Source organism: Ictidomys tridecemlineatus, chromosome 12 (assembly GCF_052094955.1).
Source record: "Ictidomys tridecemlineatus isolate mIctTri1 chromosome 12, mIctTri1.hap1, whole genome shotgun sequence".
NCBI lineage: Eukaryota > Metazoa > Chordata > Mammalia > Rodentia > Sciuridae > Ictidomys > Ictidomys tridecemlineatus.
Genome location: NC_135488.1, coordinates 120,008,598 through 120,027,078, shown reverse-complemented (window position 1 = coordinate 120,027,078; position 18,481 = coordinate 120,008,598). Strand labels below are relative to the sequence as shown.

The following is an 18,481-nucleotide window of genomic DNA, read 5'->3' as shown; positions in this document are numbered from 1 at the left end:
TTTATAGCCCTTCTTAGAAGCCAATAAATAATTTAAAAAGCTCACATTTATCATTCATCAAAACAACATATTCATAAGATAATAAAACATTATATAACTTTTGTTTAGGTGATGAATAGCTATTTGATTTTTTAAAAAATAATTACTATATAATGAGACTATGAACTACTATTTTCATTATAAAAGTAGATAAATTTCAGTTAGGTTCTTCCTCCAGAAATCACTCTGTGGAGGCTCTACTGTCCACCAGAACCATTCGCTCAGGACACTGGTATCACATCCATGTTTCACATTGGCCTGCTTTTAGGGCTGCAGGCAATTTCACTTGGTGAGAATCAGCATGCTTGAGAGTTTGCTTTTCCTCTTCACATACAGAAAACAGGGCAGAAGATGCAGACGGAGCCTGTGCACAATGCCCAGTGGAAGAATTCCAGGACCTGGAATCTGGAAACTGCCCTGAGAGATGCCTGAGCCCACAGGTCGTGGCTGGCATCTCTGTGAACCCTGAGCACGGACGGGAGCACACCTTGGAGCTCAGGCAGCAAGACACAGTTGCAAATGCTGGTGGGCAGGACGATACTCCAAGGGATGTGCTTTAAGAAACTGACTAGAAATAATTTGGGGTGAATGACCAAATTTCAGACCAGCAAAATGTGCGCCCCTTGTGATTTCCTGCACCCTGGTCTGGAAATGGAAAAGTGTATTCCACTCACAGGAAGGGCACAGATCCAGGAAGGCCCACTGGGAGACAAGGCACCACAGCAAGGCAGAAGGGACCCAGGTCTCCAGGTGATTAATTACAACACTGTGGCATGAACATGAGTTCATAGTATGATTTCAGCTAGAACTGAAAGATGGCAGAGGAGGAAATGCTTGGTAAATGATCTTAACATACAGGAAGAACAAGTATCCAGGAATCAGAAATAAAAATAGCACAAGGAATCGGGGAGAATGCAATTGTTTATCGGACATAGGAAGACCTTTGTAACCATGATTAAAACACATAAATTCATAAAAACTAGATGGTTAGGCAAATTTCTACATAAAAATTAAAGCTCTCAATTAGTAAAACATGAAAAATAAAAAACACATAATAAATGTAAAAAAAACTACTGCAACCCAATGACAGAGCCACTGAAACAGATCATTTTCAAAAATAGAGAAGGCAACAAACATTCCATTAGGAAAAAAGGAACCAAGGAAATGAAAAGACTGCTCATACAAGAGAAATTCTAAACACTGGCAATGTGAGAGGGTCGACTTCACAGTGATGGGGGAGAAAACTTCCAGTCTCGATGTTCACAGACCTGAGAATGCTCCAGAGCCAAAAGCTGTGGGAAGGGATGTGAACATTTTGAAGGTAATGTCATTCTGGGAACGTCGTGGCAGGTGTGTATGTGGTGGTGAATGCGTGGGAGAGCGAGGTAGGGGAGAGAGTGGGAAGAATGCAGGTGGGCAGCGTGTGGGGCGAGCACCCATACATCCTGGGGATGTCTGGGAAGTGGAGCGTGTTTCAGGTGGACTGTGTGTGTGACAGGAAAGGTATATGATGTGGAATGAGCGTGATCAGGTGTGGTTGTGGTGGAGAATGCTAAGAACCCATGTGAGGGAGCTGGGCTGAAAACTGGAGAAAATAGATGTGAAACAGGACTGAGGAGTCCGAGAAGGAGCTTTCTACTCTCTGAAGAGCTTCAGTGCCTTTTCTAATCCTCTTCCCACAGTAAAAGTTACACACTCATATGCAATCTCTCCTTCTATACGGAAATCCACTAACAGCAGAATCTTTGAGTTGTGCTCCAAAACACTGCAGCACAGTGCCTCTTATATAATAATTGTCCATTACATGAAAGAGCACCAACTTTAGTACATTTCTATTTATAGTTAACTTGTATTTATGAAAAACAGAAGTCTCAGAGTTACTATCATACTGATAGATAGTAAAGACCCAAATTGGATGTTTTATAAACTTCACCTAGCTTAACAAGCACCTGAGAACGTCCTGAGATCCCAGGAATAGGTGGTAAAAATAATACTCAGAAACATAGGTGTGAGGGCTGCGGTTGTGTGTGGTTCAGTGGTAGAGTGCTTGCCTAGCATGTGCGAGGCACTGGGTTCGATTCTCAGCACCACTTATAAATAAGTAAATAAATAAAAGTCCATCAACAACTAAAAAACTTTTTAAAAAGAAAAGAAACATAGGTGTGAGAACATACCCCAGATTAGGTTTATGTGTTCAAATTGGTAAACCTCAGTGTGACAAAGTACAGGCGGGTGGGCTCCTGTGCTTGGATCAGTAGCATAGCCATTTCAGAAGAAAAGACAAAGTAAATGGTAAAACTTGAAAGATATAACTCTTTGTAGCTTTAAGAAAGCATCTCATGAGTGAGAACAGAAATTTTCAAAATCACATGGCTGAGAACTCAGGATACAGAAGAGACCCAGCATTTTCTTTTTTCTTAATATGCCATTACTTCTTGTATTTGAAAAGTGTAACAATGTTGCTTGAAGTCTTAACAAACTACTTATTAATTACTTAATTATAATGTACTTAAATTGCAACAAGAGTATGTACTTTGAGAGCTGGAGCTCGGCTGGGCTGCTGCAGATGACCCCTGTGGTCTTGAGGACGGCTTTGGAGGTAATTCCTTAGCCTGTGAGGAATGACAATGACATAATTCTTCCGTCCAGTTCACACTTAGCAACATAGGATGCTTTTGCGTCTAAGGAGTCTAAGCAGCAACGTTTGCCCCATGCACTTACTGAGGTGGCACACTAGGAGCTGACAGGGACCTCTGGCACTGGGAACGAGTAGGCCTGGGTGGGAGGGGGGCTGGGCGCGACTGGGCAGCCCAGGGGAGGGCAGTGACCTCATGCACTGTGCGGCAAGGGCCAGGCTGTACAAAAGGCTGTCGTGGGTCGTGGTGAAACACCACAGAGTTTGGGGATGTGGGCTTGGCACGGGGTTAGTGTGGCCGTCCTCCCCTTCAGGAAGTCTGGCCCTGAGATGGCACGTCAGGGTCACGTGACACCTTCACACTCACTGCCATGCAACTGAAGTCACTCGGGAAGTGGAGGGGTCATGGGGCCTGACACCAGGGACAGAGGACAGAGGGCTCTATGGAGGGGATTCCTGGGACGCGGGGAGACCAAGGGCGAAAGCTCGAACCTTGTGCAGCTCCCTGGCTGCTCTCCTGGCGTTGGTGCGCTGCGCCTCACTCTCGTACTTCTGGGTGAAGGAATCAAGAATCTCATAAAGATCTTCGGCTTGTGCAGGTCGTGGCACGTCTCCAAATAAGATGTCACAGGCTCGAATGTCCTGGCAGTAGAATCTGAGAAGAACAGGCCATTAAGAAAGTTGTTTCCGCAGGCACAGGAATGTCTCTTCTGCAGCCAGGCGCTGTGGCTCCCGTGGGCCGGCCTCCCCAGCCGTCCTGTCCCGCTCTGCAGTCCCCTCAGGTTGCCTCCAGAGGCAACTGCCCTGAGTATTCTGACGTGCACCCTTCCTCCGTAGGCACAGAGAGCACACAGACACATTCTTATGCATCTACCACACATCTACATGGAAAGGGTAACGGAAATCACAAAATCATGCAGTTTTATAGGTTTTTCCCTTTAAGTTAGTTTCTTCAAAAATGGTACCTATACACATGGCTGCGTGATTTCTTTAAAATGTTTAAAATGTTCATTTTGTTAAAATTAAATAAAGATTTGTCTTATATGTTTGGAAGTCCTGAAGTTCATTAAGGACTATATTTGTCTTAGTAGAACTTTAGTGGAAATGTCAGCCAGAGACCTGGAATCAGAAGTTGATGAAGCATTCTTAAGTCCTATTTCTCAGACCACTAAATCCAGCAATGAGAACTCTGGTTCCACAGCATAAACGGCCCTGTGTCCTCACTCTCCCCTCCAACACCACTTTCGAGTGGCTCCCAGATGCTTTAATGTGAGGTGTGCTACTGAGTTCTCTTGTCCCGTCTGGTGGCAGGTCTGTTCCTGGCCCTGGGGAAGCTCTGCCAAGCAGCACTGCCTGGGTCACAGGCAGGCGGTCTGGGCCTTCCTGGGGTTCTGGAAGTAGCCTGCCCTCGTCTCAGCCACAATCCTAACTGGACTAAAGTGGGGCAACATCTAGGAGCAGCTGGGAAAACTCTCCAGAGGTCAGTTAGAGAGCAGCCTTCACCCGTAAGTACTTCCAAATGCTTTTTAAAAACCAAACTGTATTTCTAATTAATATTGGTCTCCATTTGATAAGGAGGGAAGGCAAGGGCAGAGTGTAATAGCAGAACATCTCTCACAGTGAGGCCCATTTCATTTGACCTGCAAGTTTAACGCAAAGCCCTCCCTGGACCTTTACAAACATGTTGAAGTGGGGTCTCTGGCCAGCAGAGAGCCATGTGGCAGCCAGTGAGTGCTCACCGTCTTTAGGGTGGTAGTGAAAAGATAACATGCTGTCACCTTCCTTGATGGGACAAAGGACAAGCATGCCTAGGAGACTGTTGGAGGCAGAAGGTATATGTGAACAATGATAGTGTTGGAGCGATGCAGTTTTCTTCTGTTTTTTTTTCTTCTAAATTTTCTGTAAGTATATATTACTTTTATCTTGCATGTTTCAATATAAAATATATGTTTAGAGTCACATCTCATTATATTTAAGAAAACATACATAGGTACTCTGTAAACTAAAGAGCTGTATCAGTTTTGAACTATCATCTTCTTGTCACCTTCGAAGTCATTTACAATCTGCAGCATGAACTTACTTCCGGTTAGTTTCTTTCCTTTCAATTAGACAGCTCCCTTCTAGAGAGATGCCTGCGAAGAGCCCCCTGGACTTGCAGTATGTGAAGACAGCTGCAGAGCTCCTCAGGGCCACATTTCCTTCCAGGTTCCTGAAAGAATGGAGCCTGAGATGACAGAGAGCACTGTACAAGCATGTGAGGAGCCCTGGCACTCACTCCAGGGGGTCTGGCAGGCTCACTTCCTGATGGCTGCAAGACAGCTTTGAGGTGCCTATAGGGAAAGCAAGGCCACCAGAACAGACAGAGGGTGCCCGACTGGAGCTCTGCTCTGCAGAGGATGCATGGGAAGCTGACATCTTTCAGACATGGAAACAGCTCCAGAGAGCTGAAGAACTGGGTGCAGTATGCACACCTGTAAGCCCAGTGGCTTCTGAGGCTGAGACAGGAGGACTGCAATTTCAAGGCCAGTCTCAACAACTTAGTAAGGTGAGACCTTGCCTCAAAATAATAATAATAATAAAAATTGAAAAAAAAGAGAGTGCTGAAGAGCTTGATTTCAACTAACATCATATCACTTTCATTAAAATACATGCCTTTCAGATGATTTTTCTGTTGACTTTCTTAAATGTGAAATTTTCCTACACTGCTTAATTAACCCAAGAAGAACACTTCATCAACAGAGAAGGAAAATATGCAATTTCAATGTTGTGAATATCCCCCACTTCAGCACTCAGGACTCAGAAAGAGGCTTCCCTCTTCTGGCCCTGCTATCCTTTACCACGCACCGACCTTCCTCAGAGCTCGTGGTGAGTGTTCTGTGCTCTGTGCTGGCTGTTTTCGTGTCTTTCTTTTTTTTTTTCATTGGCTTGATAACCATCTCTGGCAGATGCAGAAATCATAAGTTTGTCTATTTTAATTAAAATTTCATCTCAATGCAAAAAAAGGAGTTTTTAAGTCTTTACTGCCTTTGATATCTATTCTAAAACCACTTTATAAACCTTACCTTCCCAAGGGCCCAACAGCCACAGTACAGTTCCCTCCAAGCGTCAGATTCCCACCTTTCGCAAAAGCTTCAACGGCTCTATCATAGTTCAGAATTATCACCAGATCCGATACCTAAAAGGTAAAACCAGTTTATTTAAAAAGTTACAACTAAATATCATTTAAAATAAGGTCGATTAAAACTCAAACAAATCCTAATGTAATGTAGTAAAATTTCATGCCAACAGAGAACAGGAAGCCAATGTTCTGAGCCGAGACACCACGAGTACACAAGTGGCACCCCAAGCCCTCAGGCCCCAAGCACTAGATCTGTGCTCCAGGGGCACCTGGCTCTACGCCTTGCTCCAGCCAGCACCCAGGTGTAGGAGGCTACAAGCTGCCACTCCTGTTGCCAGGACCGTCCAAGTGGGGCAGGAGGGAGGTGTCTACATGCCCTGTGATATCCTCCACTACTCTCTCCAGGAGAGCCAGACTGGAATGGTGTGTGTATGAAGTGTGTCCCAAGAGCTCATGTTTGAGCTGGTGCAGGAGTGCTCCGAAGTGAAAAGATTAGATCTTGGGAACTCTCCCCTAATCAGCACACCGATGCACAGCTGGATTAACTGGTAACTGTAGGGAGGCTGGTTGGGGCTCGAGGAGGTAGGTCACTGGGCATATCTTTGAGGTTTATATTTGTTCCTGGTGAGTGGAGCTCTCCCTCTCTGCTTCCTGGTGGTCATGTTCTGAGCTGTTTTCTTCCCCCACACTCTTCCCCATGATATCCTTCCTCACATGAGCCCAGAGCTATGAAGCTGGTGTTTATGGCCTGAGATCTCTGAAACAGTGAGCCCAAATAAAGTTTTCTTCCTTTAATTGTTTTTGTCAGGTTTTTTGTCACAGTAGTGAAAAAGCTGACTAAAATACAAACTCAGGAAACTAGGAAGCTGCAGTGGCAGATCCAGGCAGCACCCACATAGTGCTCTGGGGGAAGCTGCATGCACACCCCCAGGGAAGTGCAGCCAGGCACTTGGCCATGGATGTTCACAGTGCAAGAGTAACCTGGTTTCCATTAGCAATGCCCACGACTGGGAGTTTGTTTTCCTCTAAGTAGAAGGAAAACCTGGGATAAAAGCCAGCTGACTGCTCACTGCAGGTCCTACTGTGCTAGAGCCCAAGGTTAGAAAAGTTAATACCCCCTTAAAGCTTCCCACAGGGCCATGCAGCAACCCAACCAGGCAGCTGGAGGCAGTGTGATCTTGGGGGGACTGCTGAGCCACTCTATATAACATAAACTCCTGGTTTCCTCTATATAACATGGGCATAATCACAGTAGCTGCATCTGTAAGGCCATTTAAGGATGAGTGGGAATCATGGTGAAGCCTGGAGTAGTCCCCACATCTCAAAAAGCACAGAGGCCAAGCCAACCTTGACAGATGTTTTGACTTGCCCATTCTTTACTTTCTGAATGTTTTCAAACCAATGCTTTTGTTGACCTACAGAAAAATCATGTTATTACCAAAGGAGATTGTACTTGAAAGGACCAGATGGAGTTCCTGGTACAAGAGGCTGCTGACCCATGTGAAAGGCTTCCCTGTGGCACCTGCCGAGCACTACTTTCACTTCACATACAGGCCATCTCTGAGAAATGGGGTTGAATGACTTGGAGCGACTTGCATTTTCTCTCAAAGCTAAACCCCCTTTGGCAGTGATCACAGCCTGTGCCTCATAGGCACTTGCAGATGACAAGATGGCCTTGGTCTTGCGCTGTGTTCAGCATCCACACCTGGAACATGTACACCTGCCCAGGACCTTGCAGCTGCTCTAGTTGTCCTGTCCTGCTCGGGATGTCTCAGTTAAGCATGGAAAAGCTCTAAGAGGCAGTTAAGGAAAAACGTCCATCTCTAATCTTCTATCTGTCTCTGTTTGGTTCCTTTGAAATGGGAGAAAAATGATCCCGTGTTCTTTCGTAATACCACTAATGAAGCAGAGAACCAGGTCACAGCTCCACAGACAGCTCGAGCAGCATGTGAGTACCAGCAGCCCCAGGCTTATTTCTGGGGAGAGAAATAAGCACAGAATGAGGAGCAGAACAGGTTCCTGCAGGGGCACCGGCAGGGGGAACACTGCCATAGGGTGAGAAGCCATGAGAAAATTTGATAGGTGCTTCCTTGGTATTAATCAATAAGATGCCAGTTTGTCAATTAAATAAATCTGTAACTCTAAGGATTAAACATAACCACCACCAGCAGCAAAACCTGGAGGGATGTCTTCTGAAGCCAACTCCTCTCTGCAGCTGCTGCTTGGAAGCCTGCTGGGGACTAGCACCACCTACCTCTGCCCCTGCTGCCATTTCCAGCTGAGAGTCTGGCTTGTATGTGAATTGGGGCTGCCAACTTGGGCACCAGTTAAGGCCTGGGGTTCCTGCATGGCTCTGTGGGAAGTTTCCTGCCCACCTGCACAGCTAAGCTGCTCTCCCCTCCCCACTCTTTGAGCTCTTCTTGGATAGGTGAGAGCTCCGGTGTGGGTCCCAAGGTTGCCTTGCTCCCGGCATGTGGCCAGTTTTACTGCAGAACAAACCTGGGACCTCTGCCAACACATTCCACTCCTTACACAACAGGTCCTTCACACATCGGCCTCTGACAACATCACTCTTCAGCTGGAGCCCAACGGCCTGCCTCCTGAGGAAGGCAGAAGATAAGCTCTCCTTGGAAGAAGCTGAATCGTTTCTTCAAACTCCAGTGAAAGCAAGATTTCCCATAGTTACTAATGCAATGTGAACTCTGAATTTGGTACAAAACACAATTGGATAGATTCCTACCCAATACTATGCAGTAGTCCCCCCAAAACAGGTCCCACCACAGGCCACTCTGGACCTCTGTGACATTGTTTCCTTCACTTCTCTCGACCATCTCTCTTTACCAATCTCTCCTACTAAAAGAACTTTCCCCACCCAAACTACCCCTTATTCCAGATGTAGGCAGCCATTTATTCATTTAGAGGGCTACTCAGTACACTCAATATCCAAAGGAACAGGGAGTCGGTACCCAACTCCCACCTTGCAGAATCTGAGGTCCAAACGTGTTGACCGTGCCTGTGGCTCTGGCAAAGTGCAGGGTTCCTGGTGTGTACAGGCCAGGATGAAGCTGTGGGTGGTGAAGGTTCCACAGTTGCTGCTCAGGAGCATCAGGCAGGCTGCCTTTGCTAAAGCCACACCCTGTCCATAGCCCTAGTTGTCAGTCATACACTCGGACAGCAAGGCATGAAAAGAACCACATTGAGATTTCAGTCTTTCTCTACGAGGACTCTCTCAGCATGAAGCCCCGGTGCTCTAAGGGTTGGTTCAGGAAGATTCAATACTTTGCCCAATGTTCTAGGGCTAAAAGAAGAGCTAAAACTGAACTTCTTAGGTGGACTCTCTACCCTGTCTACGGTACATCTGCCAATCAAATGCCCTCTGAAGATGGAGGGTCCTGGAGCAGCAGGAAGTTGGCTCAACACACACTTAAAGGGGGAATGCTTCCAGAGCAGTGCAAAGAGTCCCCGCAAACCAACAATAACTTGGAAAATAATTAGAAAAAGCACTTCCCATCTGTGGAAACTGCCCCACAGGCAAGCAAAGTCAACAAAGTGATACACACTCAGGAACTCTCTTCAGACTTGGCCGAGATCGCTGCAGCTGGTGACACTGGTGCTACACACGCAGCCCAGGTTCGGCCAGTGGACCACCCTACAGGACAGTGGCACAACGACACAGCCCCTGGCCCCAGCTTGTTGTTGCAGGAGCTGCAGTCCAGGTCAGTGTCTGCAGCCCCTCCTCAGGCCCCTCTACCTGCTATGGTTTGATGTGAGGTGTCCACCAAAAGCTCATGTGTGAGACAATTCAAGCAGCATCAGAGGAAAAATGATTGGGCTATGAGAGTCTTAACCTAATCAGTGGACTAACCCCCTGATAGGACTAACTGAGTGGAACTGAAATGGTGGTGTGGCTGGAGGAGGTAGGAGCTGGGGACATGGATTTGGGGTATACATTTGTATCTGGCAAGTGGAGACCTCTCTCTCTGCTTTCTGATCATCAAGTGAGCTGCTTCCCTCTGCTACACTCTTCTGCCATGATGCCCTGTCTCACCTTGATCCCCAAGGAATGGAGCTAACTATCTATGGACTGTGATCTCTGAAACTGTAAGCCCCCAAGTAAGCCTTTCTTCCTCTACAGTTGTGCTGGTCAGTGGAAGAGCTGACTGAAACACAATCTGTGTGGCAGAAGCCTACCCAGGAGTCGCAGGGCCCATCCTCCTTGGTCTGGCTCACCTGTAGTCACGAGTTCTACCCAGAAGACAAAGGCTGTGACTGCCCAGAGATGCTGGAGTCACGCTAGTGAAGCAGGCCACTGTCCCAGCCTCCAGCTCTGGAGGAACGGCATGGAGATTTTGGCCAGAGAGAAGTGCAGACTTCAATCACAGTTCCAAAGTTCTCTGGGGAAGCAAGCTGAACTGAAGCAGAGTGGGCAAAGCTCAGGGTGCTGTGGCAAGACAAAGTCTCTGAAGACACAGTAAGCAGCAGCTGGAGCTCCACGAGAACAGTGGAGCCATATGTTGAGGATGAAGCCATCAGCAGGCTAACACCCGAGCGACATCAACAGTCAGACAGCTCCACAGAGACCAAGGAAGAGCCCTGCTGTCTGTGCACCCACGCCTGCACCTTTCCAGGAGCAGTTGACGGATGCACTGAGACAGCCCAGCAGAATCACTAACTGAACAAGTCCTCAGAATCAGCTGCACTCACTCTTACTGTAAAGAGACTGTCAGGGTCCGGGCATCCTGAGGCGACCAAGCGACTTCCAGGCAGATCCTTATCATAGAGTGTACACAGGACTAGGATGGCTACAGACAAGAACTAGGTAAGCACCAGATAACACAACCCTAAACGCCATCCCATGTGTGGCTCCTGGACAAAGTGTCATTAAGTGACAAGGATGCATGACCCAAATCATGGGTTTTCAATAAAAATTATGAGACAAGCAAAGAAGCAGAACATGACCCAAACACAAGAAAAGAGAAAAGCAAACATGAGTAACTGCCTTTCCCACTTAGCAGACAGAAATTGTTCAAATTATGTTCAAAGAATTCTATGATTAAGAGGCAAACTCTGGAAAAGGAGAACATTGACTCAAAGATAGAGCACTTCATCATTGCTCAACTGGTACAGACAGAGGCCACATGAAGAGCAAGGAGAAGTCCTGGGATTGAAAGCAGGTGACAGATATAAAGAATCCCCTAGAGGGGTCAACCGCAGAGCTGAGCAGGCAAAACAGAGTCAGCGATGTAAGGACAGATCCATAGAGAACCTTAAGACTAAGAGAAGAAGGATGAGCAGATGCCATCACCACGAGGTACAAGGTGCCAATGGGGATGCCAGCACCATAGGAAAGAAACAGAGGACACTCTCCAAGAGGCCATGACTGGAAACATCCCCAGCCGATGACAGGAGCAGACACTGTTCTCCAAGCAGAACAGTGAGCCCTGAACAGGCTAGATGAGTGGAGATCCACCCCCACACACAACTGCAAAGTGCTGGAACATGGAGAAAAATCTCAAAGGCAGCAAGAGAAGGAGGACTCACCTTGTGCAAGGAACCTCAGCAAGATGCATGCAGGTTTCCTACCAGGGACAGCGGAGACTGGGAAGCCCTAAGATGGCAGATCAGACTCCTGAAGGGTAGACTGTCAGCCCAGAATCCAATACCAGCAAAATCGCCTCTGGAAATGGAGGTGAAACTAAGACGTCCCCAGACCACAGGAAAAAGAACTGGGGGATTCTGTTGCTAGTAGACCCATTTTACAAGTGCTGCCAGTGACAGCTCCTTAGGTTGAAGCCAGGGGCCCTAGGTGGCAATCAAAACCATATAAAGCAGAGCACTGGCAAAGACAAGCATGGAAACAGGCCTCTCTCCTTGATCCCTGACCTGAGTATAATGCACAGTTTGAAATGCCTCCTGTGAACTGTGTTGCTATGCCTGCAACTGAGAAATGCAATGTATCTGCCACCAGCAGATCAAAGGAGTGGGCAGGGGCAGGGCTGAGTTGCAGAATGGACACCACACCTTTTGTCCCCTGGAATCCACAGGAGCAGCCATGCAACACAGGTGGCAAGTTAGAAGGCCCATAGTGGGATCAGAAAATAAGCACCTGCTCTCAATTCTTCACTTGATTTCTTTAAAGACATGACATTATATAACTGCCAACTGTAAAATGTATAGTTGGGCTTATAATTATAGATGTAATAACACATTTATAGCAAAAAAAGGAGAAAAGGGAATATGACTAAATAAAACAACAATTCTGTGTCTTACAGAATAATGCTAATATAAATTTGAAATAGTTTTTGCTAAGATGTGTTGTAAACTCTACAGCAACCACTAAAATATGACTCAAAAATAATAAAAAATCAGAAGAAAAATACAACTTTAGATAGAGAAAACATGAAATGTCAGACACCCATCAAATGATACTGATAATACCAGTACACATAAATGGATTAAACGACCCAACTGAAAGGCAGAGACTCTCAGGCTAGAGTTAAAAAAAAAAAAAAAAAATCCAACCACATGCTGCTATGCTCACTGCAGATCCAAAGCTCCTGGCAGACAGCGTAAGGGCAGTTTCAGGGAAGAGGCAGGCTGTGCTCTTTCTAGCCTCCTTGCCCATTCTGACCCAAGCAGACAGAAATGCTGGCTGGGGCTGGTCCGAGACCAGAGGTGAATGCTGTCACATGTGTACTGAAAGCTACACATACTTCCTGCTGCTGCTGGAGAGTGCTGACAGCTCTAGCATCACTGCCCCTTATCATCTCCAAGAGTTGGGCTCAGAGCAGCAGTCTGGCCACATTCAGAAAGCTTAAAGTAGGTTTCCAAATGTTAGGAAATGCTTTTTATTATCTCTACTGAAATTGATACCTTAAAAAGCTAGTAATTATCATTTATGCCTGTTGTTTAAGTGAAATTTCAGAGTTGATTTCCATTCTGTCATGAGGATAAGCTTTGCAATCAAAAGTTCTATATATGACAAGCTGAGTAACAATACAACCATTCCAAGTGCTTTTCATGTATAAACCCATTTATTCACTCATCAGTTTAAAGCCAGAGGAAGGCTATTTTCACCTGTTTCACAGAGTGAAAAATTAGGCCAAATCATGAAAGACAGCTCAGGAAGAACTAACTGAAATGTGAAAAGAAATGATTTCAGCACATCAGGAGATCTGATTTACCAAGAACTTAGTAGTAAAGCAACAGATGAAACTCTAACAGCATGGATGAGTTGACGCCACACCTTTGTTGTTGTTGAGGATGAAGCCATCAGCAGACAGACTTGTAAACAGGGACACCCCAGTGTGTAATTCCTAGTCATTGATAACCTCCATAATTATGAGGAGATAAGTCATACACAGAAATAACACGTGCTAGCATGCACTTCCAGAATTTGAAGGAAACTGTGTTTAACCACAGATGGTGACCACCTAGGGAGTAAGCAGTTTTGTAGTCGGTGACCCACAACTGCCAATGCCAACAACCATTTGTCAGACCCTCCTTCCAGGGAAAGGAACAAAAGCTTCCTAGGGGAGTCAGAAGAAGGTGGATGTGCTCAGGGTCTGCACACACAGGTATGCCTCAGGTGAGATCTCTAGCATAGAAAAAAAAAAAAAAAGAACAAAGGGGAGGCAGGGGAGGGGTGCAGAATAAGGGGGAACCATTCCCCAAGGCACTAGACTAGAAGCCAAGGGAAACCTATGGCTTTCACATGTTGAGACTCCAGGGCCTCAAGGACACACATGCTACCCACTCACCTCGATTCCTATTTCAAATCCCCCGCCAAGCCCAGCTATCCCAATGGCTGAAGGTGCAGACCACGCTGATAAAACAAAAACAAAAGCAAACAGTAACATTAAACACCCCTGACATATGAACGACTGTGGAAATATAACAAAATGTAAAAGATGGCTTTTTAAAATTACTTAGGTATTTCTCTATGCATTTAAAAATATTCTTTAAAAAGCATGTGCAGTCTTCTAAAAGCTGAAGACACTTCAAAGGTGTTAGATGCTTACTGTAGGTTTGAGATCACAGACTCACGTCCTCCAGCTCCCCGCCAACATGCATAACTCCAAACTACTATGCTGTCTGCTACCTTCAGCTGCCAACATTTGTACCACTGAACCTCAACTCTAGTCTTTGGATACAATTTCATCATAGACAAAAGGTATCAGAGGATTCAAGAGTTCATTTTCACTCCTGGGGTGAACTAATACTAAATTCTTTTCATTGTCAATTCTCAGGGCAGGCTCTTGTTCTTAGTAGAGCACAAGTTACAGACAACAAGTTCAAGATCATTAAAATTCTAACAAAGGAAGTTTCTTTACATTTGGAAACCAAGTGCAATAATTCCATGTGCCATGATATGGTATATTTTAGGATTTTTGTGTATTTTCCTCAATATAAAAAGTTATGTTAAGTGAGTCTAGAAAGTTGGTGGGGGTGGGAAAGCATGAGAAAGGCCTTCTCAGGCTCACTCTCTGCCTCAGCAGGCTGATTAAGGAAGTCAGTCTGATAATGCCAAAGCTACTTTTTACTTATGCTGGAGCTGCCCTGGCTCACAGGCCCCTGGGAGGACAACTCATTCTGTCTCGCTGCAGTTTTTAACCCCCCCCCCCCGCCCCCACCTGATATGCAGCCACTGCTCAGGATGAAGAGGGACTGAGGTTCTGGAATGCTAGAAAGGTGAGTTGGAGCTGATAGGCCCCCAGGGCTGGGTACGGGTGGGTCCTGCACCAGCTCTGCCCAGGGGGGCCTTCCAGCTCCAAGAACTCCCTGCAGATACCAGTCCCACCTGGCAGGAAATCCTCAGAGAAGCTATATTGCTCAGCTTTACTGTTGAAAAGTCTTCCCATGAACAGTGGGCAATGCTTTTTGTTTTCAATTTTTGAAGATTAGGCTTTTTAAGATTATTTTAACGTTTGTGAAAATAAACTTTTTAATTAACAATTAAACAGTTTTGATCTATATGTTTCTTTGAACTTTCACATGAAGGGTCTGAAGAGGGAAGATGCTTGATGGATACAATACAGTGGCTTGCAGACTAGGTCTTGCGGTGCAGCCCCAAATCACAGCCACACATAGAGCTGTGACGCCGAGCCACACTTCAAGAGAGCCTCAGTTTCCCAGGGGGCATGTGGAGGAAACAATGAGTCCAACCATCTGAAATTTAAAGAATGTGTGTTCCACGAACACTCCTATTTATTGTAAGTGTAAATTACTATGTTATAAAATATCTATTAGCAGAGCAGTGTGTTCCTATATGATGGACAGCAAATGTCAAAGCACTTTGTAGAGTGTAGACAGCAAATGTAGAGGCACTTTGGTGGTCACAACACCTGCATACATTATAAACACTGCTACAAGTGTTGGTTCTTGGGATTCATGGCAAATACACTTTGACTTCATCTCTGAGAGGTAAAGTAGATTTCACCCCAGAAAGTAACAGCCAGTTAGACTGCCTGGGTAGGTTCTCCCTTGGTGGTTCTTCAAACACTGCACATATTACCGTGTCCCACAGAACCACAGGTGCTTGCAGATGGTCCTCGTTTCCACAGCAACTTCAGAAAAAATGAGAGAACAATACCAATAAAGATGGGGAAGAGCATTCACAGTCAGTGACAGACAGCAGACACTGCCCCGTTACGGGCTGTGTGGAAGACCTGCAGAACGAGTATGAAGCAGGCCTGCCCTGAGTCCTACCCAGCATCTCCCAGGCTTCCTTCCCAACAGGCAGGTGTCATGTCCAGCTCCTGCCATGCTCTCCATGGAAGCATCCTTATGGAAAGAAGACAAAAAGGAATTGTGGTACTGTACAAAGGTTGACTTACTTCCATCTGGAAGGCGGGCCAGGACGATCCCACTGCCTCCCCTGGCAGTCACCAGGAACCCAGCTTTGATCACAGACAGAATGGCAAGGCCTTTAGCTTTGGCAATCACATGGGCTACAAGAAGAAAAGCAAACAGAAAACCAAAGCATGAGCAAAGGCAGTGTGGGGCAGAACTTACCCTAACACAATGTAGAAAAGTTCACCTTTTGTTGATGTGAAAACTGTGATTCAAGAATACCAGTCAAGTGATTTTGCTCCTTTAAGAAGTTGTTTAGCATTATAAATGATCTGCTATAGTATTCGATTGTACTACTACCTTACTAGTACACTGAAATTATAACTCAATTTCTAACATACTGGTTTATTCACATTTCAGAGAATTCTGTATAAAATGAGAGTGGTCCAGTGGGTCAGAACAGGGTTCAGGGCCTGAGTTTTAAACTTGACTAATGTTGGAATCCACTGAACCCAGAACTTCAATGTTCTGAGAATCTACACGATGGCACAGCTTCCAAACCAATGATGAGGCCCAAAGATACCCATGAAATAGTTCCAAAGCCCCTGGAGTCATTATATATCACCTCTGCTTAGAAGCAGCAAATACAACAGTATACTCTTTAATGAACAGGGTTCGTAGGCCAACTATGTCTTTCCAGATTGTCCATCCAAATCCAGGAACATCAAGTGCCAGCACAGGGAACCTCTGAATAATGAGCCTTTTAGCTTTTCATTTACAGCCTGGGATATACAGCAAGACGGAATTGTGCTGTACAACATCCAGGGGCATGAATCACACTGGCATCTAAGGCTGGGAAACACTGTCCACCCAAGCTCACGTGTGTGGACCCCTGGGCCAAGAGGCTTCCTGTTCCCTGCTGCAGCACCCTGCTGGGGCACTTGGGGTTTCCTGCTTGAATTTCCTATAAGCCAAAAACTAGTGTTTTTTTCCCTCATGCCTGTGTGTGTGTCTCCCTGAGGACCTTCTGGGAAACGCAGGTCCCTGAGGCCTGGTGACCCCTCATGAATGCCGGGGAGGCCCAGCAGCTCAGCCATTTGTACCTAGCAAGCAGCAGAGCTCCATTTGCTCCAACTTTTCAGGGTGGGAGAACCAGCCAGGCTGAAGTAAGAAAAAATGATATTACTATTAATGTTATTATACCAACAAGCATTTTAAAGCTCCTTGAAAGCTGTGAAATAACTTCAGAAAGTCTAAGAAAAAACTATTCAACACATGACACAGTCATGTACTGGGATTAATAATTAGTCTGCCACATACCCAAACCAACTACCTGTGGAGCTTCTCCATAGGAGAGGAGTATTCCATGCAACACCTTGGAAGTAACTGATGACCCACAGATAGGAGTTCCAAGCACTCACCTGAGCACACAACAGTCTCATGAATATGTTATAAATACACATTTTGCTGGCCCCACTGCTCAGAGTCTGGTCCAGTGGGTCAGAACAGGGTTCAGGGCCTGAGTTTTAATGACAAAGGCATAGTGATACACAGATGTGTTGGAAATTATTGATAAATGTCTCTGTATACCACTATAGAATCTGATATCTCAGATGGAAGAGAAAAGCACAAAATTAAAACTTGTTTTTGAGGTTGTTAACTTTCTTACTAGCTAGTAAGTTTGCAAGATTTGCTTATGCAGCACTTAGAGTGGGCAAGTATAGGAGAACCAAGAAGGCTCCAGGAAGGCTCTGGCCCAGCATCTCCTTCGTAGCTGGGGGAAGACCCTGCCCCTGGCTCAGGCCGCTGCTGCCTTGCCCAGGAGACCCAGGACACCGGCAGGGATCATCCCTGAGAAAAAAGGTGGCCTAAATGTTTACTAGTCTCTGTGGGATCAGCAGAGCGATACTGGAGCGATGCTGAGGAATGCAGAAGGGCAATGTAGAAAAACACATTCAGAGATTCACCCACCAGGAATGATCTTATCAGGTCCATTTCTAGAAGTTATTTCCGTGAATTCTCTTAGGATTCTAGCAGCCTTCTTTGCTTCTGATTTCAGATTGGAAGGTATAGGGTTATTCACTGAAAACAATTTTTTAAAAAGATATTTTAATGAAAGAAATCTACATTAAGCTTTAACAAATCATACCCCCCCCCCAAGGAAATGGCTTGGTGGTCTTCAATTATTGACTACTTTGTTTTTTTCCTAAGACATCAAATCTACTCTGATTAGAAAACCCTAAGCTCTCAAAATCTCAGAATCATAACATTGTGGGATTCTAAGGATGAGAGAATCTGGTCCACCGTCCCACTTTGAGTCTCCTTCACATCATCAATGCACCTTATGACTATCAAAAAGATTCAGAATTTAAAAATTAGGAAAAGGTGCATTTCACAACTAGTGGTGTCCTAGTAAAGTGTAAAGTTAACATATTTGGCCATTCTCATGAGAACACTGAACAGGCTGTCTGCAGACTTTGCTAGAGCTGAATCCTGGGGGCCTGGGAACTGGCTCCACTGCGCTCACCAAGGCCTCCCTGGGCTGTGGGCACACACGTGCCCCTGGGTGTGCTTCTCTAACAGCACTTGTGGCCCTGGGGTTCTGCAGTGTGGGAGGTGGCCCCTCACTTGTCACTGGACCACATCACAGGAGCCCATGAAGTCCAGCAGCTCTGATGTGCACCACGTGAGTGTGGCAGCTAGGATCCCTCACTTAACTGTCTGCAAGGTGCACACCTGGCAAGGTGAAGGCACCCCTGCACATCTTGTCTCTGGTACAACTTGCATGCCAAAGGACGCTCAGACAGACAGGACGATCCAATGGCCAGGGAAAGAATCCTTTGATCCAGCAAAACACTGGTATTTCTCCTGAAGTAATGTGATGCATTTGGGCATCT

The 18,481-nt window shown here is 45.8% G+C and overlaps 1 protein-coding gene across 3 annotated transcripts in view; it reads right to left on the bottom strand.

The window, feature by feature from the left end:
* Sh3yl1 (SH3 and SYLF domain containing 1) overlaps positions 1-18,481 on the bottom strand; it is a 30,486-nt gene that overhangs the window by 3,249 nt on the left and 8,756 nt on the right. Inside the window, exons 2-8 of one of the 3 annotated variants that reach the window (XM_078029769.1) lie at positions 17,556-17,666; positions 15,629-15,742; positions 13,553-13,617; positions 5,737-5,849; positions 4,755-4,883; positions 3,167-3,329; positions 2,573-2,651 (exon numbers count right to left, since the gene is read on the bottom strand). In XM_078029769.1, coding sequence (XP_077885895.1) covers positions 2,573-2,651; positions 3,167-3,329; positions 4,755-4,883; positions 5,737-5,849; positions 13,553-13,617; positions 15,629-15,742; positions 17,556-17,666 — 774 coding nt within the window. The remainder of the gene's footprint in view (positions 1-2,572; positions 2,652-3,166; positions 3,330-4,754; positions 4,884-5,736; positions 5,850-13,552; positions 13,618-15,628; positions 15,743-17,555; positions 17,667-18,481) is intronic. The other 2 variants (XM_078029770.1, XM_078029771.1) reach the window with 2 other exon arrangements.